General features: G+C 35.6%; 1 protein-coding gene across 7 annotated transcripts in view; it reads left to right on the forward strand.

The window, feature by feature from the left end:
* The first annotated feature begins 1,572 nt into the window (after window positions 1–1,572).
* Window positions 1,573–21,526, forward strand: part of LOC121371539 (pyruvate carboxylase, mitochondrial-like) — a 51,114-nt gene continuing 31,160 nt past the window's right edge. For 6 of the 7 annotated variants that reach the window (XM_041497503.1, XM_041497509.1, XM_041497506.1 and 3 more), the window contains exons 1-10: window positions 1,582–1,662; window positions 13,334–13,393; window positions 13,767–13,953; window positions 14,305–14,489; window positions 15,989–16,154; window positions 16,616–16,761; window positions 17,247–17,364; window positions 18,748–19,018; window positions 20,124–20,286; window positions 20,801–20,983. In XM_041497503.1, the coding sequence (XP_041353437.1) occupies window positions 13,782–13,953; window positions 14,305–14,489; window positions 15,989–16,154; window positions 16,616–16,761; window positions 17,247–17,364; window positions 18,748–19,018; window positions 20,124–20,286; window positions 20,801–20,983 (1,404 nt within the window). In that variant the 5' untranslated portion in view covers window positions 1,582–1,662; window positions 13,334–13,393; window positions 13,767–13,781. Of the gene's footprint in view, window positions 1,663–13,333; window positions 13,394–13,766; window positions 13,954–14,304; window positions 14,490–15,988; window positions 16,155–16,615; window positions 16,762–17,246; window positions 17,365–18,747; window positions 19,019–20,123; window positions 20,287–20,800; window positions 20,984–21,526 lie in introns of all 7 variants that reach the window. The other variant, XM_041497504.1, reaches the window with a different exon arrangement.

The following is a 21,526-nucleotide window of genomic DNA, read 5'->3' on the forward strand; positions in this document are numbered from 1 at the left end:
CAAACGAAGAAAGAAATGTTTTATTTAACGACGCACTCAACACATTTTATTTACGGTTATATGGCGTCAGACATATGGTTAAGGACCACACAGATTGTGAGAGGAAACCCGCTGTCGCCACTATATGGGCTACTCTTCTGATTAGCAGCAAGGGATCTTTTATTTGCGCTTCCCACAGGCAGGATAGCACAAACCATGGCCTTTGTTGAACCAGTTATGGATCACTGGTCGGTGCAAGTGGTTTACACCTACCCATTGAGCCTTGCGGAGCACTCACTCAGGGTTTGGAGTCGGTATCTGGATTAAAAATCCCATGCCTCGACTGGGATCCGAACCCAGTACCTACCCGCATGTAGACCGATGGCCTACCACGACGCCACCGAGGCCGGTAATTTCAAATGATGACAGGAAACGCCTTTTTTCTCATACTTAAAATTTACTACACGTTGGGTTTTTTTTGTGGGTTTTTTTCTGAAATTGCACACAAAAATAGTATTATCTTATTATTTCCAAAACACTTTTTTACTTTTATTTATACGTCAGACAAAACTGATATTATTTACAAAAAACATATTTGTAGGAGGATGGGACGGACTATTTTAAGTATCTCAGGGACGGAATAGATGTTCGGACCAGACGTAACACAATGCATCGATTTTTGAACTGTTAGGTCGTATGTTAAAAAAAGAAGAAGAAAATTCCGTTTAAGTTTGAGGTGGGCGGAATTTGAAATAAGAATTTAGTAGTTAGGTCAGAGACGTAAAGCCAAACGAACATTCAAATAGCATTACGTTAAAGTCTGGACTTTATTAAAGTCTAGACTTTATGTTTTATAAGCACGGCTGGTCATGTCTGGACTGAAAAAGAAAATTAAACCTAAAATTAAAATTAGAGTGCTCGGCCAAAAAGCTTTTTAGGTGATTTGAGCAATTTAGACGGGCTGCCAAAGTAAAGTGCGTCGGACTGTTTACAAAAAAATAAACATAAAATTATGAACCACGGCCAAAAAGCTTTAAGTCCGACTAAACCCAAAAAAGGAGGTACCTGTTCTAGGAAACGACGCACTCAACACATTTTATTTACAATTAAACATCACACATATATTGAGAGGAAATTAACCTGCTGTTGCCACTTCATGGGCTACTCTTTTCGATTAGCACCAAGGGTTCTTTTATATGCACCATTTCACATACATACCACGATCTTTGATATACCAGTCGTGGTGCATTGGCTGGAACGAGAAATAGCCCAATGGGCCCACCGACGGGAATCTATTCCAGACCGACCGCGCATCGAACGAGCGCTTTACCACGGGGCTACGTCCAACCCCACAGAATTCAGAGCTCCAAATAGTTTTACATCTATTAATTTTATTTTTTAATTTAATTATTATATTATTATGTTGTGTTTTGTATTAGTGTGGAAATGTCATTTATGCCTATATAATATAACCATAAATTATGTGAGCAATTTATTAACCTTTGTCTTTTTTTGCGCTCACATTTCATTGAAACTGAAAGTCAAGGCCATGACCGACAAGGTCATTTTTTTTGTACTGCTGTTCCAAAGGTCGGCGGCCGTCACGAATTTGTTGCAGGTAAACAACATTAATTGATAGTCCAGTACGCGTCGCTTGCGAGTTTGAAATTGATTCTGTGAGAGGTAATCACCGTAATGCAGTAATGCAATGTCTGCATTAGCATAATTACATGCTTATAGGTAGTGTCAGTACTGACTGCAGTAGTAATTGATAATGATAATAATGTTACTTGGTAGTGCTTATTTACTCGTTATTGTGTCTATGTGACTATACTGCAGAATCGGAATGAAGGTCGGGCATGCATCATTGCTACAATCGTAACAATGATAAACGTGCATTTTGTAAATAATATATATATTTGTTTTCATGCAAACGGTTTTTGTGTTCAGCATAAAGATACAATTTGTTTTCTTTATTTATTATAGACCTGTACTATCTGTTGTATTCTTGCTGATTCAGTTAAATTATTATTTTTATATATATAGTCCTCAAAAAAATTTGCAAAGTGCAAAAAATTCAGTGTTTGCTTAGCACAAACTAAATAAAAACAAGCACTGTCATTTTTAACATTGCGTAATGACAGTTACTATGGTCGACGACAGTCATTCTTTGCACGCTTATTTTGGCTATATCATATCCAATGGTAATTTTTTTTAATATATTTGACAAAAGGTATTTTTTTATTACTTTTATCTTTTAAAATTTAAACAATATTTTGTCCAGAATTATGAAAAATAAAAACATATTGACCTGCAAACTACGGAAGAGTATTAGTGCCATCACACACAATAAAATAATTCTATTTTCTAACATTTAAACTTTGAAAAATCAACTTTAATCTTGGTAAAATCAACTTTTAATCTTGGTAAAATCAACTTTTAATCTTGGTAAAATCAACTTTAATCTTGGTAAAATCAACATATTGTCGTGTGAGAGCCAGGAAGTAAGTGCATCAAAATTCATTTTTAAAAAGCCGAGATAATGAAGGAAAACTGTTTTTCTTGATCAATAGTTAAAGATGTCGAATTTGTTTTACTGACAATGAAAGCTGAACATATTTACGATTTCTTTGTATATTTGCGGTATTTATAGCATATTAGGTGTTTTATACGGAAGCATATTAGTGCCACCAAACGCAATAAAGTAATTCTATTTGCCTACATATAATCTTTGAAAAATCAACTTTAATCTTGGAAAAATCAACTTTAAAGGAGGGGACAATTAAGGCATTTGGCCTGGTATGCATATTCAACGATATATAATGCACATTATTGCCTAATATCAACAACTATAATCATATAGTTAATTAATAAAACGGTTAAATGTGACAGCTATTATATATAACGGGCACAGCCATTTTGTACCATCCCAGTGAATATGCCCTCTGGCGAGCTGGTGGTTACGTAATACCTAACGTGTCATGTCAGGAATTAGTCTTCGAACTGAAGAAACAAACATACCTGATTATTGCAGATGCATCGCAGTGTTCTGTAATTATATCCATCCTAGTAAGCCACTACCAATTATATATTATTTTTCAGTACAAAATAAACCACCATTGTCAAAGTGTTGAAATAACTGTATTATGTTTCGTACATAAATTAACCCACGTACTGAAACAATAATCGGAGTGTTTTCTTGGTTAATTGGTCTTTTCTTTCCATGGCCTTTCTGTGGTTCCTGATTGGCAGGTGTATATTCAGACGGTCCCCAGACACTGTGTTTAGACACTCTAAAAAGACGTGCCTCTTTTATGAAGATCACAGGGTATTGTGTGATAACAGCACAGATACACCTCAAATTGTAATGGACATTATCAGCCGCCTGCTTTATTACTGTAAGTAATTCTGTAAAACCCTTGATTAAGTAGACTTTCCCATCTAAAATCACAAAACTGACAAATTACGTTGTCCCAAAGAAAAGAAAAGTATCACTTGGGTATCATGAGTGGTAGTTTTTGCTAGTATGCATTTTTTCTTTGGTTTTTTAAAAAAGAAAAATACTATAACTCCATTTCGTTCTATTGATGTAACCTGAAATATATTTAGTTAAATAATTTATTATACTATCGAGTCATTTGAATTGTTTTACAAGTCAGGTTGATGAAAGCGAAGCACCTTGTCGTAAATTAGAGCGTTTGTTTACACTGTGCATAGAGAAGATGGACGGAGCTGACGTCACTTCGCCCCAAGCTATACCACCGGACGTCACAAAAACGAAACAAAATGGCTGCCCCCAGTTAGCAGTAATAATCATGTGTTTTTATTAACTCTAAAATTACGCGTTTTTCATTTGTTAAAGTGTCAGTATGTGTTGGTGGTCCGGGTATGCATCTTTCCAAAACATAAGGCTCTTGTTTGAGTTGACTCTACCTTTAATCTTGGTAAAATCAACTTTAATGTTGGAAAAATCAACTTTAATCTTGGTAAAATCAACATTAATCTTGGAAAAATCAACATATAATCTTGGAAAAATCAACTTTAAATTTGGAAAAATCAACAACCTTTAATATATTAACAAAGCAAGTTTTAGATAGAAATATCAAACAGTGTTTAAATAAAACACGTTACATTAATATAATAATTAACAAACTAAGTTTATATTAAATAATACACCAATAAGAATATATTAATTAACAAATTACGTTTAGATAGAAATATCACACTATTGTAACAGGGCCACGTACCTTTAATATATTAATTAACAAACTAAGTTTAGATAGAAATATCACACAATTGTAATAGGACGAAATACCTTTAATATATTAATTAACAAACTAAGTTTAGATAGAAATATCGCAATATTGTAACAGGGCCACATACCTTTAATATATTAATATTGTTAATTAATACATTAAAGGTGCGTGGTCCTACTTCAATAAGGTGTGATATTTGTATCTAAACTTTGTTAATTAGTATATTAAAGGTACATGGTCCCATTACAATACTGTGTGATATTTCTATCTAAACTTTCAACTTTGTTAATTAAAATATTGAAGGTATGTTGTCCTATTACAGTACATATATTAAAGGCATGTGGTCCTATGACAATACTATATGTTATTTCTATCTAAATATCACACACTATTGCAGTAGGACCAGTACCTTTAATATATTAATTAACAAAGTAGGACCTCGTACCTTTAATATATTAATTAATGAGCTAAGTTTAGATAGAAATATCACACAGTATTGTAATAGGACAACGTCCCTTTGATATATTAATATATAAAAGGTATACTGTCCTATTACAATTGTGTATTATTGTGTTAATTATTATATTAATGTAACGTGTATTATTTAAACACTGTTTGATATTTCTATCTAAAATTTTGTTTGTTAATCAATATTTTAAAGGTTGTTGATTTTTCCAAATTTAAAGTTTGATCTTTCCAAGATTATATGTTGATTTTCCCAAGATTATATGTTGATCTTTCCAAGATTAAAGTTGATTTTACCAAGATTAAAGTTGATTTTACCAAGATTAAAGTTGACTTTTCCAACATTAAAGTTGAAATTACCAAAATTAAAGTTGATTTTTCCAAGATTATATGTTGGCAAATATAATTATTTTATTGCGTTAGGTGGTACTAATACGCTTCCGTAGTTTTAGTTATTTGCTTAAATAGTTGTAGTTACGACAATTATTTATGATTAAATTAAATACGTCATTTACGACCAACAGTATATCAAGTAAATTTAAATATTTATTCTAAAAGCTTGTAAGCAGAAAATATTTAGAAGCAAACATTCAAAAAGGAATACAAGTAGAAGTACGTATTAATAAAATCACTGTTTAAACAAAATATTACGTAGAAAAAGTTATTTTACTTTTGTTAATAATAATACGATAAATAAAATCACCAATTGAACAAAATAATAATGTGAAAAAAACTACTCTGACTCGTGAAATCCTTTGTTTTCTTTGACCCACCCCTGATTTTGTTCGACCTTATCTGGTGCAGTGTTTGTGCCAGAGGGTAAAATGGGTATGGTACCATACCCAAATATTTTTGCAGAATTGTTTTTTAAATTAACTTTTTGACAAAATTAATTACTCTTATCATTACTGTGATTTTCTTAATCCTAACCCTAAACTTAACCCATTTTCTTTCTGAGGGAGGACCCCCCATCTCTGTTGACTGTGGTTCCATTCAATTCCATAGAGCCATACCCAAAAAGTTCTATCTGGCAGAAACACTGTGGTGGTAGTACTCCATATTATGTGCAGTATTCTTTCTGTGTTCTTTGCGCCATGGGAGTCCTTTTGCAGATAGTTCCTGGTTGTGTGTTCAGTGATCTCTCCAGGTTCTGTTGTGTGTCCAGTGCTCTCTCCATGTTCTATTGTGTGTTCAGTGATCTCTCCAGGTTATGATGTGTGTTCAGTGATCTCTCCAGGTTCTGTTGTGTGTTCAGTGATCTCTCCAGATTCTTTTGTGTGTTCGGTGATCTCTCCAGGTTCTGTTTTGAGTCCAGTGATCTTTCCAGGTTCTGTTGTGTGTTCAGTGATCTCTCCAGCTTCTATTGTGTTCAGTGATCTCTTCAGGTTCTACTGTTTTCAGAGATCTCTCCAGGTTATGTATGATGTGTGTTCAGTGATATAGCCAGACTATGTTATGTGCAATTTTCTCTCCATGTTTTGTTGAGTGTTAAGTTATCAATCCTCCGGTTTCTATTGTGTGCGCTAAATTATTTTTTGTGTCTTTTGTGAGTGTTATGTCATGTTCAAGTTCTCTTGTGTGTGCTATGTCATAATCATGGTATGTTGTATGTGTGTTCTGTTATGTTCTTCTTCAGGTTCTGTTGTGTGTACTATGTCACGTTCAGGTTCTGTTGTGTGTGCCACGTCATGTTCGGGTTTTGTTGTGAGTTCTCTATTATGTTCAGGTTCTGTTGTGAGTGCTATGTCATGTTCAGGTTCTGTCGCAAGTGACTGGATAAAGGCTGTGGTATGTGCTGTCCTATGTGGGGAAGTGCATATAAAAGATACCTTGCTACATTAGAAAAAAAATGTAGCGGGTTTCCTCTGATGACTATGAGTCATAATTACCAAATCTTTGATATCCAATAGCTGATGATTAATTAATCAATGTGCTCTAGTGGTGTTGTTAAAAAAAAATAAAAAATAAACTGTAACAAGTGCTATGTCACGTTCATTTTCTATGGCTTTTCTCATGTTCAGTTTTTTGCTGTTATGTTCAGGTCTTGTCATTGATGTGCCAAGTTCTGTTGTGTATGCTATATATCATGTTCAGGTCCTATTGTGTGAGCTATGTTTTGTGCGTATCTTTTTGTGTGCTATGTCATGTTCAGCTTCTGTTGTGCGTGCTATGTTGTGCTAATATTTTGGTGTGTGTGTTGTGTCATGTTCACGTTGAACATTCTGTTGCTTACCTTAGCTTAGGAACTGGTTTAACGTATCCATAGTCCATATACCACTAGGGTTTCGAACATGCCTATCCAGAGTCCGGCCTCCGATATGATCGGGTGTCTGATTCAAGACAGGGATATTCTGTTGCAAATATTTGTTAACTGTAAAGTTAAAGTTCATAGATCTTGCTATTGTTTATGTTGAGGCCACATTCACTTTATTCTCCTTTTGACTGTACGTCTGATTTCACTGTCTTTTGTTACTGGACTTTGTCCTGGATAACTTACATTGACGTTTGTATGTGCAGTATTGTTAATCCATAATGCTTACATTAGGGCAATCCTGTAGATCTTCAAAGGCAGCAGAAAGGTGCAACTTGATCACCGTAACATATAATTAAATACATGTACGTCCAAAATCAGTGTGGGTTATGCTTGCACTTTGGTCGTATATACATTATTATGAATTAAAATTGTATCTACAGATACAGATTACATGTTGGAAACTTTGCTTCAAGTAAAAACATTTCAAAATAGATATTTGTTTTTCAAGAAAATTCACCAAAACATGTTTATTATTATAATTATGGTGCTACTTGGAAATTGGTATTTCTGAGTTGTAAACTCGTAATTACAATTTTACTTGTTTGCATTCAAGTACACTTATGAGAAAGTAAGTTCCAGCACAGTTGGTTCTGTTGACCACAATTGGATCATTAGTATTGACATTTGTGGTAATAAAGTTTACTCTGGTTACTGTTCTGCCAAAAGATGTCTGGTGTTATGTTAGATCGGGTATTTGATTCGGTTATGTGTTGATCTTCGACCACTTGATAGATCACGTGAGCAGATTCGAGAATTCATCCTTGCTGTAACAACAGCTAAGATCATAGCAGAAATGGAAATGTTGAGAGGATCATGTCATAAGAGTTCTTCTTCTAACTCATGGATAGCGTTTTCAGCAACAGGATTCTTGTTAGGATTCTTTATCCTTCCCAACTACAAGCTGATTCTTTCTTTAGGTAAGAGTTTATCAGTGACAAGAGCTTGAAAGCCGGGAGCTGGATCTGTCCTCAAAACAGCTGGTGGTCCATCGAGTGGTTGAAGATCAGCACATAACCGAATCAAAGCTTCTCGTAATGATTCAAGTCATTCACTTTCAATTAGCATAGTAGCTGTATATTATGAGGTTACAGTTTCTCTGAGGACAAAGATTAGTTGTTGGATCGATGCACTTTATAACATCAGCGGCAAAGGTGGTGCCTGTGGCTTCCAGGGGAGGATACAACATCTATGCTTTGATAGTTGAAGTGATCTTTGCAAGTGAAACACATTGGTGACAGGTTGTAGACGTAATATTAATGGCCTTATCACTATCCAGGGCATAGAAATACCGGTGAAATATCAATTTTAACTAATGGTGAGTTGGGTGGTCTAATTGTATGTGAAGAGCAGTAAGCAGGCCTTCTAGGAACTGACATGGGACTATGGTTGGATGAAGTGGTTCATGTCTTTTGACCACAAGTAAACCGTCACTTGAGATAGATGCCACTCTGAGGTAATATCTGATGTCTTTAATGTTTGTTAGTTTTTTTAATGGACGTGTTCCTTTGCTTAATGTGCATGGATGTATCTCATATCCAAGCATTCTTTCTGAATACACAACCATGCATGTTGACTGGTAAATGGTAAACAAACAGTGTCCTGCACTATATCTTGAAGACCAATCTGTCTAACCGTAGCTTCCTCAGTTTGTCGTATGAAATTGTAAATTGGCACCTCATCTCATTGCAAGTTGGGACATTACGGCTTGAGAAGTCTGACTGAATATTGGCTGCACCTGCAATATGTCTTATGATGGTTTGGGGCGTGTAGAAAATTAACTTCTATGTAGTTTTTCATATGCCTGTACACTTGGTTTACTGTCAGTCAGAATGATGGTGTCATGTTGTGACTGGATAATGTAAGGACTGAGGTGTCTAATTGCAATGCCTATTGCTAATGCCTCGATTTCACAAGGAATCCATGTGAGTTGACAAGCTCAAAGTTTGGCGTTAAAGAAGCCAGAAAGGCATGTCTGGCCATCTCTTGTGATGTATAATATAGCACCAAGACCATGCTGTTTGGTAGATTCATCAGTCACAATCCATAGGTGATCAGATGGTTTTGGAATCAAAATGGACTTATGGTTAGCCAACTCTTTTTGGAGCCTTGATGATGGATGCCAATCTATTCTCGGACCATACGATGCTGTCTTTAGACTCCTTTCCAGCAACTATGTCATCCAATGGTGATAAGAATGATGCACATCCAGGCAGTGCACGGGACAGAACTTTAAAAGCTCCAGTAAATGATCACAAACCTTTAACCGAGGAAGGAACAGTAGGATACGAGAGTAGCAACACGGTGTGAATTAGCTGTGAGTGTGCCTGACCTCCAAATCCATCCCAAAAGAGTTGTGGACATATGGTAGTTTTTAGAGCTGACAAAGTTTGGATTTTGATAAACATGCAAACACATTCCTCCAGTTGAGTGGGAGCTCAGTTAAAGTGTCACCTCCACAAAAAAGGTCATCAGAGATTTTTGCTACACAGCCCTCTTTTATCAAGTATCCAAGTACATGACACATCAATTCTTCAAGGACTGTTTCTGAGCCTGGCATGCCCATTGCTGATCGGGCATAAACACGAACACCTCCAAAGGGGGTCAACACGCTGCACAATTTCAGTGATTCTTTGGCCAAAGGAATTTGATAACAGGCACTGGTGAGATCAGTGGTGATGATATACTTCCACTTGACAATTTTTCTGAGAGTGGAGTCAGTGTCAGGTAAAAGTGCTGATTGTGGTTTACTGTAACGTCCAACATCAGCGAATGCAGTAACCAAACGTGATTTATTAATCAGGAATGATGGGTTGACGTATTCAGCTGAGACTCCTACGTCCTCAGGTCACACAAAAACACCCTTTTCCTCTAGTTCATCGAATTTGTCATGGAAGTTCAACCAATTGGTTATGGTTATATTGTGGCTATTGATCTTTTCTCTTGGGCAGTGACATTGGGCCCATATTAATTACCGCTTCTAAAGGATCAACACCACCATTGTATCCTTTAATATCCAGGCTAAACACATTATCAAACTATTTTAGTAGGTGTCTGATATCTTGCTTGACAACAGAAGGCATTATGTTGTCTGGATCCAATATGACTTCATGTGAGTGTTCAAACACCGTCTTTCGAGTGGTAGTGTATGATGGTCAGGAACATTATGTTCTGGGATGAACACAGGTCAAATTTGAGCAAAAAGTTCATTGCACTTGAATGTCACAGATTGTGGATGCTGAGGATAGTTGCACGATGGATTGTATGAGGCACATCCTCAGGATTCACAGAGTTGCAGGAACCATACCTGTAACAAGTCCCATCTTTAAGGATAATGGATTTAGTTGCAGGTCGTGTGTAAACATCATTGCTTTCCATAAAAGAAACACCCACGAGACTGGGGATGTCTAGGTTTCTTATGACTAGCCCATCAAAGGTAAAGTTTTGCTTTTCTCTAGTGAAGGTGAGTAGGGTCTCTCCAACTATTTCCAATGGAGAAAAGCCATCAGCTTGATGAGCAGACTGTGAGCTATAATTGAGTCTAGCACCTAAGTGGACTGCAGTCACTTCTTAATCATGTTGCCAGTAGCACCGGTGTCAAGTGTAATTCATACGATGTGATGTCTGCAGAATATATCGAGATAGGGCGATGATGCAATGTTTATTCGTCATGCTGTGGGTGGACCCCATGCTTGTGTAACTGTTAGTGGCTGGTATGCAAGTTCACTAGGGATATCGTCACATGACTCTACTCATCGTCACTTTCTACAGTTGACATGATTTGTCTTACCCTTGCTATGTATCGGCGGTAGGCATCAGGTGTGAGTAAGTTATCTTCAACATATGCAACAAGCCACTGATACAAATCTTCAGTGCGCTCATTGGGTTGTAACTGAATATCATTGAAATCTAAAACCTGTAGTCTGACAGCTGAAGTGTAACCGAATGACTTGCCAGATGTTTTTGCTCTATAGTATTACATGAAAGAATGGGGCAATAGTTTGCAATTTGGCACATTAACTTTTTGTTATGCAGATAGCCTTCGCTCATCCAGTACATGTTCAGGATCATCTTGGAATCTGGGAAGTGAGTTATTCCTACTACACTTCTCCAAGGTAGATCCTGGTACTAGCAACTTTAGGTGAGAAGTCTGGGTCAAGTGATAGAGTATATTGCAGGTTTTGTCTCATAATTTCAAAAGAAGTAATAGTCTCATGCTTGGACAGGCACCATTATTTAGGGGCTCGATGGTTGTTTGCCATTATGGGACGTTAAATCAATCTGTATATTGATACAGATGAAACTTTGCAATACTGAAGTAACTGTGGGAAACAATGAGTATAATGTTGTCTCGCAGAAACGTGGAACGCTGACACCGGATGTTCGCCAGAATATGCTAAAATATAGTATTTACAATAGATCGGATGCAATATGCTGCAAATGATTTGCTGTGAATGAACTAGGTAACACCATTAATATGTAGGATTGTGTCCCGGCGCTGCTACCACACCAGTAAGTTATGTTTTATATTTTGCTATTTTATCAGCTCGAATGTTTAAATGTTTTATAAATTATGAATTACATCATTTTCACATGACACAAAAAACCTAATTAAAATAGTCTCCCACCACTTTTTGCACCAATTAATTATGATCGTTTTATAATTTTAGGTGTATGCTATATTTTATATCATCAAAACAGAGTTCAGAGAAACATTTTGTTGCCTTTTTTCTTCTAAATTTAAAAGGTATTTAAGGTGTCACGTTTAGCTTTTTTTTCTTCCGAATTTTCATGTCAGAAATGCAAACTCTGGAGCATTTCGGCTAATGTGAACAAACATCACAAAGATTGTGCTTAAGCATTTTGTAAAGTGGAATGGTTTTCAGTGGAGGACAGTTTTTGATAATTTATAAAAATATGTTTTTTTACAGAAACATACACAGGATTTGGGGAAGGGTGGAGGTAACCATTTTCAGCCCATTGAATCTAATAAATGGTGTTCTTTTAAAGCTTAACTCTATAATTATAAATTATGAGCTGAATGGTTTAAATCTATTTTACTGTATACTTTGTATTCTAAATAATTAGTAAAAAGTGTTATACCTACTTTTGCTTTCATTTAAGTGCTGCAAAACATCTTACAAAATACCTATGCTGAACTTTATAAATTTTATCCAAAAACAAGGACACCATAAACATCATTTTAATGTTTTCCGAACATACACTATATACACAAATCAAACAAATTATGTCACTATTCAAGAGAAAATCATACAAACTGTGTCACTATATTCAAGAGAGTTAGTCAAACTTTAAGGCAGGATTTTCAATAATGTTTTTATTGGAATATCCTTTATTGGAATTAAAAAACGTGTAATGTCAGCTGTTGATATTTGACTACGACATTATAAAGTTAACCTTCAAGTAATATTTCCCATTGAAATGTGTGTAAACATATATGATTTCCAACATCCCACTCCTTGGGTATGGTTTTGACATTAGTTTTATAGACCAAAGTATTCATGTAACTGTTCAGTTTTGTATTTCAGACAGATATTTGAAGCCAAGTAAAATACATGCTCCATTAATCTGACAATATTGTACCAAGTGCCAGATTATATACGCTATATTGACCGTGAGAAAGAAAAGCAATACATTTGTATCTATTTAACAACACCTCAGCACATTTTAAGTTACAGCTATTTGAATTTTGGATCTTAACAAATATGTTTATTTCTAAACCTGGTCAAGAAATAGCACAATACATACCACCACTTTTGAAGCTTTGTCTGTTTTACGTACCTCAGTTTAATAATGAAAATTAAGTATTTGCCTAAATGTCCATACTTTTTCTCAGGTAACTTTGTGACATCATAGCCTTGTACTTGCACAGGGCATATTGATATATGTATTGATATATGTATGTTTTACAAACAATGTCAATGCAACTCTCAAACCAAAATTGAAGTTCCGAGTTACATTTACATCTTGTTGACCCAGGGCTCAAACCTAATGTCGGAACCTACAACAGTTGCCGTCGTTGAGATATAAATTGCCATAGGTAGTGCCGTCAATAAAGCTCAACAGTGGCGAAATGTATACACCTGATATACATTATCTGCCAATATTTAATATTTGCACATTTAAAAGATGTCTACATATTTAAAAAATTGCCGTGGGATACAAATTCTTAAGTTCGAGCCCTGTTGACCTAATGATTAGGTCGAACTACTCGATGGGTTGAACACTTTCTTGAGCACCAACGATGTTCGACCCAACGGGATTCAACTGTATAAATAACAGAAGTACTTTCTTTTGGCAGATATCCCTGTGGAACTAGAGAGGTGTGACCAGGACAGGATTGCCTGAACCTTTGGTGGATGTAAGCATGTTACCATGTACATTTATTTTTCCCATTCCTTGCTATTGAAGACATGATGTCTGCCCATATTGGGATAAATCTGTCATGTATGACCACGTGATATGTACCAGATCATTTTGATGTACACATTCCATAATGTCGGCTTAAACACTGCTCCATGTTTAAGTGGAACAATTTTATTTAATTTTTAAAACAGTTAGTAATAATGTTGATAGTCAGAATACTCAAGTTTATATTAAAATTATAGTTTGTAATTTGCAAGACTTGATGGGAGGTGTGAAGAGGTGAGAGTTGAGATTGTAGATTCACTAGAAAAAGCATAAACATTATTATTAATTTTATTTTTCATTTATCGTTATGATCTTAATTTCAGTTGCCATAAGTGAAGATGCTTCGTCTACAAGCACGGGCTGGTCAGATCCGCAATGCGGCCTGTTCTCAACTCAGTAACATAAAGACAACTCCCCACTCGGGATTTAAACTGCCACAAGGAATAACACGGCAGTATTCTACAGGCACAGATGTGGAACCCATCAAAAAGCTTATGGTGGCTAACAGAGGTGCAAAGATTATTTAACATTTCATTAAAAATATTTGTTTTCTAATTTTACATATAATAATACCATGTGCATATAGTAAATTATAATAGACTATTGTAGATTTATATATTAATATAAAACATGGTCAAAATAATATGCCTAATTCATTTGTTCCTTTTGTTATAAAAAAGGATTGAGACAATTTTCATTCTTTTGTGTTGAATATATGTTTTTTTAATTTTATGATGTATTAATCATGTGGTATGTTTGATTAGGTGAAATTACTACCCAAGTGTTTCGAGCCTGTACCGAGTCCAAAATGTAAGTGTTTTTAACTGCATGATGTATTAATCCTGAAGTATGTTTGATCAGGTGAAATTGCTATCCGAGTGTTCCGAGCCTGTACCGAGATGAACATCAGGACGGTGGCCATTTACTCGGAACAGGACATGATGCACATGCACCGGCAGAAGGCTGATGAAAGCTACCTCATTGGGAAAGGTCTTCCTCCAGTAGCTGCCTATCTCAACATACCAGAAATCATACACATAGCACAGGTAGGGACTCTCAACTGGTAACCATTTGCAATGTACCAAATATATATTTTTTTTAACAGTTTGATAGATATTATTAGTCTCCTATGTGTCCAGATAGAGGGGACTATAGGTTTTGTTTCCATACTGTCTGTCTGTCCAACATAAATGTTTCAGACCTTTTTTTTCAGAATGTCTTAACACTTTAATGCCCGTGACAAAACTAGCATGAATTCAGATAAAATATTGGTTTGTGAATAAACATAGCATCATTTAAAAACACGTTTGAGTATATTTGAAATAAATAAATATTTTTTATTTGTTTTTAAATGTACTCATATGATTACATCAGGCTGTACTTGTATATGAGTACAAAAGTAATTATTACATCAGATTTTAAAAATATTTGTTGCAATCAGAGAAAAAACATATCAAATTCATTTAACACACCATTAGAAGAATGTAGCAGATCTATAAGTGCAGAGAAAAGACTACAAGATAAACATGTTGCCGTAGGTGCCTATTGTACTCAAACGAGTACACATTTAAATGTTTGGCGCTGTTCAAATATAAGTTTAATCATTCAAGTAAATTGTACTCATTTTGAGGATATTAGACATATATGGAAATTCTCAGTACTTATTCATTAGAAATATTTCATTTTTGCAAATAGTGTTTGTGCTTATAAAGTATGCACTCATTTGAGTACACTGGGCTTTAAAGGGTTAAAACATTTGGTAGAAATTATGTGAATAGATTATCAAGTATGAATGTTTAACTGAGTTGTGGCCCTTGAACTTAGGTGGACTGTTTTTTCCCCTTGCAAAGCCTAATGATACGATTTCATAGCAATTTTCCTAATGATTTTCAGAGTTATGTCCCTTGAACTTAGGAGAAATGAACATTTGTTGGACCCAGTAGGGGACATGTATTGCTTTAGCAGTACTCTCAGAATGCTGGTATAGCTATATTAACTTTTTTTGGTCACAATACAGAATGAAGCAGAATGTCTGCATATGATATAAATACTAGACTAAGTATACAAAATTATGAATAAAACTTGGTTAATTTGTTGTGAAATATTTTGATTGATTTGGTGCTATTGGGTGTCAAACTATGGTAATGCAAACAAATAAAGTGATTATCAACATCAGTATAAAAATTCAAGATTTAAATAAAAACAGTGTAAAGAACTGTGCAAAAATACAAATATCACAGATAGATACTGACTTTTACTCAAAATCTCAATTGTATCTCGAAGAAAACAAGGGGATTTGTGCTATATTGGCCATTCTCAAAGAGAATGTTACACCCCTGCACCACAGTGAGGTTACAGCACACGCAGGGGAAGACAGTCTAACAATTCTTTGGTTAAGCATTTTGTATCTTTTTTATTTTTATTGAACTGTGTTATTACTGATTTGTCTAAACTGTCTCTTAGTAAATAGAACATATTGATAATGATGCATTGTAAAATATTTTTTATTTATTTTGATGTCTGACACTGAAATTTTTGTGATCAGGAGAATGGTGTTGATGCAGTTCACCCAGGCTATGGGTTTTTGTCAGAAAGAGCTGATTTTGCCCAAGCTTGTTTGGATGCAGGAATGAAGTTTATTGGTCCATCTCCAGAAGTTGTCCGCAAAATGGGAGACAAGGTAGAGGCTAGAGATGCAGCAGTTGAAGCAGGTATAATTCTACAATATAGTTAGAGAGTTTTAGTTTTCATGTGTTACCTGTCTTGGTCATATGTCCTGAATAACTGAAATAATGCCCTGCCCTGCCCTGCCCTGCCCTGCCCTGCCCTGTATCATTAACAATTGAACTTGATATTTGGTGGAAATATGAACCATAGAACCACTTGATACACACTATAGTATGAATGGTAGCATGCCATTCATGCAGTGTAAAATGCATCCATAATTCATACATGGGTTTATCTCAATAGAATGAAGATATTGTTGTAGGTGGAATACAACAATTTATGGTGTATTCTGGTAACACTGACAGATGAAACTCAAAATGTTAAAACTATATGATTTGTGAATTGCAGTGTTTCCATGACCTGCCCTGGGTAGTCAAACAGTTCTGAATATCAGACTTTTGTAAATAACAATACAGACATGTTGATATACTGGTTGTTATTTCAGGAGTACAAGTCGTGCCTGGATCCCCTGGACCAATAGAATCGGCCGAAGAAGCTCTAGAGTTCTGTAAGCAATATGGCCTTCCGGTGATATTTAAAGCAGCCTATGGTGGAGGAGGACGTGGTATGCGTGTGGTCAGAACTATTGAGGTAAGTGCATAGGGGTCATTTTAGGTAATACATACGTTTAGTTTTTGAAACAAAAGAAAAAGATATGTTGTTGATGGAAATAAATAGTAAAAGCAAAGAGTGACTGCAACTAAAACTGTCATCAATGGTGTCAGAAAGTTGAGTGTTCAGGGATCGTGGAGTGTATTTGATAGCCAGTTGAGAAAAATTTAAGGGCCCAAAGGGTTAGTTGGGTTTTAAGAGTTAGTTCCCCTGAGAAAAGTTTGAATTTCAGGTGTTTCATTATGGCATTGCACAATTAGAGAGAAAAGTGTGGGGGAGGAAGGGCACCAATTCAAGATTGGCTAGGAATGAACATTACTTCCTGTTATGATTTGTCTGTTAATGTGGAAATACATACAAATATTTCTCTTATAAAAGTGTGAATGAGCTGAATTCTCACTGTAGATGAGAGATATAGATTTTGATCTTGTTACATTAAATAATAATAATGATTCCTTTTGTAGGAGGTTGAAGAAAATTTCCAGAGAGCTTACTCAGAAGCTCTGGCTGCATTTGGTAATGGATCATTGTTTTTGGAGAAATTCATTGAACGACCGAGGCACATTGAAGTCCAGATTTTAGGTATGGTACATAGCACTAACAAATATTGCTATTGAATTCTAAAACCATGGTTATTTTCTTAACCCAAGGTTGAAATGGAGATCGAAGTTTTATAATCAAATCTGTTTTACTATTTAAAATTAATCACACAATAAACAATTGAAACGTCTACAAGAGCAATATTTCCTGTAGGTGTTAGGTTTTAATTTAAATTGTTTTGTGAATCAGCAGTAATATGTTTTCTTTTAGCTAATCCAGTCTGTAACCTTTGTGTATATCCTGTTCAACGTATAGACTCCCAACAGCCTATAAAATGTCTATATTTCATGTATCAAGAGTACACTGTTAAGAATCCTATGTCATATCCTTTCTTTTTTGTTTATATGGTTCAAACACAATCGTTTCTTTTGCTACCATTCTATCATGTTCTTAGGCTCCCATTTGAATCTGGTGCATAAAACATTACAGACATCCTTTTTATATTTATAAAACTATTGCTGACAATAACTGTTCTTGCTATGATCTGAGATTTAGTTTAAAATACTACGAGTCACACAGTTTTCTAAGTTTACTACTATGAGGACCTAGTTAAGAAGGTTTGCCCACCGAAATAAAACTTGAATGTGTGTCATGAAACTAATCAGGGCGTTATTTTGGAGAGCATATGGAGACAGCTATCTTCCTGTTAGATTTTGCTATGATGGCTAGAGTGATACTTTTGATGTTGAGTAGGTTTGGTTTCACTTCGGCATCAAAACTGTGCCTTTGAAAAATGTGCATAAACTATTTCTTTTCTACTTGACCTGACCTCAGACTAGGGATAATAGTGTGGTCTAAACATCCCAACAGCCAATGGTCAGGTTAAGTATTCTTAAAAGAGCAAACACTCCAAGTTTTCTCCATTTATGGTTTACACCAAAATATACGAGGTAGCTGAAAACAGTCATATAATTTTGCAAAATCTGTTCACAACACTAATGTGTTGGGCATAAATGACTAAAAATTATAATTAAAACAATTGCTTATACTTTATGTAGATTAGATGGATGTGTTTATGTAGTTACTTCCATATTACTTTTACTTTTATTAAGTGACCAAGCTGGAAATATGGTTAACCTTTTTGAGTTTGTTTTGTTTAACAACACCACTAGATCTCAGTGATTAATTAATCATTGGCTATTGGAGGTCAAACATTTGGTAATTTTGACATATAGTCTAAGAGAGGAAACACTACATTTTTCCATTAGCAGCAAGGGATCTTTTATATGCACTTTCCCACAGACAGGAAAGCACATACCATGACCTTTGACCAGTTGTGGTGCACTGGTTGGAATGAAAAAAAACCCAATCAGTTGAGCACCACATTTAGTTCATATAGTTAATTGCAAATGTTATCTTCTTTAGGTGACCATGCAGGAAACGTGGTTCATCTGTTTGAGAGAGACTGCTCAGTTCAACGTCGCCATCAGAAGGTTGTGGAAATTGCTCCAGCTCCACTGCTGTCTCGAGAGATGCGAGAATCCATCACGCGGGACGCTGTCCGTCTGGGCCAACATGTTGGTTATGAGAACGCTGGCACCGTGGAGTTCTTACTGGACAAGAACGGACAGTATCATTTCATTGAGGTCAATGCCAGACTACAGGTGGAACACACGGTCACCGAGGAGGTGACAGGGTCAGTGCACAGTCAGTTTGTTTGATAGTCAGGCTTTCTGCCAGAAAGGTATTTTAGGGTATGTAATAAAAACAAAATAGATCATAAGTGATTATGGGTCTAAAATCTTTTGAAATTGGACAATGCATTCATGTATTTTGAACAGCAGTTCTCTTATCTAGAAATGTAAAAAATGTATCCATTCATTTCCAAGATTTTACGGCACGTAATACTAATAAAATAATGTTTCTGCCATGTTTGGGTTTCATGCCATCCACAAGCTATATTTGATCCTTGTACGTGTATTTGCAATCGCTTTTTAGCTAATTTTTCATGGATACACTGATCACAAATGCACAGAATCCAACAAGAAATGATATCCAGAAGAAAGCATCGTCATCAGAAGTCAAAACTGACTGATGTTCTTACGGTGTCCTTTTGAAATTAATTTCTGTCAAAGTGCCTTCATGACTGGGTATATGCACACTGCAATTTCGTGTATATGGAAACAATCTGTACATGGAAAACATAGGTATGGAAAACTTATCTTTAAACTATGTGTAAAACAAAATCTGCTTTCATATCTCAATGTATCAACAGCTGTGTGATTTTGAACTAAAACAAAATTTAATTTGACACTAAATTCTCGTTTAATACAAATAACTCTAAATCTGAGATTTTATTTCAGACTCTAATCATTTTCTACCGGCCTTGGTGGCATCATGGTTAGGCCATCAGTCTGGTAGGTAGTGGGTTCGGATCCCAGTCAAGGCAAGGGATTTTTAATCCAGATACCGACTCCAAACCCTGAGTGAGTGCTCTGCAAGGCTCAGTGGGTAGGTGTAAACCACTTACACCGACCAGTGATCCATAACTGGTTCAACAAAGGCCATGGTTTGTGCTATCCTGCCTGTGGGAAGTGCAAATAAAAGATCCCTTGCTGCTAATCGGAAAGAGTAGCTCATGTAGTGGCGACAGCAGGTTTCCTCTCAAAATCTGTGTGGTCCTTAACCATACGTCTGATGCCATATAACCATAAATAAAATGTGTTGAGTGCGTCATTAAATAAAACATTTCTTTCTTTTTTTCTAATCATTTTCTAACCTCTTGTCTTGATTTGCTTTAGTATTGACTTGGTTCAGTCTCAGATCCTCGTTGCCCAAGGTATGACTTTACCCCAACTCAACCTGACTCAGGATCAGATCAGCCTGCACGGTGCTGCTATCCAGTGCAGAATGACCACAGAGGATCCAGCGAGAAACTTCCAACCAGACACAGGCAGAATCGAGGTACTTCATCTGGAATGTTTGTTCTGATGCTGAAAACAAAGTAGCAGGGTTCATATGTATTTGTACAGTAGTTGAAAGTCTACCTCTGCCAACCTTTAACGTTAACAATAGTACCGTAGGTTGAACAGTCAATTCACAGGTAATTTGACATTGTTAAGGCAGTGCTTTAATTGCAACAATGTTTTTAGCTTTTTTTCGACTGAGAGTTGTAAGAGTCTGCTGGTAATGTATCATGTGCTGGTATCATGTGTAATGTAGTCAACACAGATCTGACATCTTGATAATGAGTACATTGTAGTTTTGTACATAATTGTTTCTGTATGACAGAAATTGGATTTACCTTAAATATGATGTATATAAATGTAACGTTACTGGTTACAGTCAATATTTTTTAATGTTTGTTACCATTTAAAAGTTATAAAATGCATAATTACAGGTTAAAATATATTAATAAATGTATACATATTGTTTTTTAAAAATGTAACAAATAGATGTTTCCCTCATTGTTTTGTAGGTGTTCCGAAGTGGTGAGGGTATGGGTATTCGTTTGGACAGTGCCTCTGCCTTTGCTGGTGCGATCATTTCTCCATATTATGACTCACTGCTAGTGAAAATCATTGCTCATGCTCGCGACCATAAGTCGGCATCAGCAAAAATGTTGCGAGCTCTCACAGAATTCCGGATTAGAGGTGTCAAAGTAAGTAATAAAACTTAATATTATTTGTGTAATAGTTCTTGCAGTGTGTACATTGCTTATCGGGTTAATAATAAAGTAATGAAAGCATGGATTACATGGATTAATAGTGTGCTTGAAAAATAATCATTTGGAAAGATTTTAAAGCCTTCATGTTTTTTTGCTATTATGGATGACCTGTGATGTATCATTATGTTGAGTTTAACTGTATATGTCTGTAACATATTTACTAGTCCCCTACTGGTCTAACAAGAGGGGACTATAGGTTTTCTCTTCATCAGTGTGTCTGTCCGTCCCACACATAGTTTTTGCTATTATGGATGACCTGTGATGTATCATTATGTTGAGTTTAACTGTATATGTCTGTAACATATTTACTAGTCCCCTACTGGTCTAACAAGAGGGGACTATAGGTTTTCTCTTCATCAGTGTGTCTGTCCGTCCCACACATAGTTTTTGCTATTATGGATGACCTGTGATGTATCATTATGTTGAGTTTAACTGTATATGTCTGTAACATATTTACTAGTCCCCTACTGGTCTAAC

The sequence above is a fragment of the Gigantopelta aegis genome, chromosome 4 (assembly GCF_016097555.1).
Source record: "Gigantopelta aegis isolate Gae_Host chromosome 4, Gae_host_genome, whole genome shotgun sequence".
Lineage (NCBI taxonomy): Eukaryota > Metazoa > Mollusca > Gastropoda > Neomphalida > Peltospiridae > Gigantopelta > Gigantopelta aegis.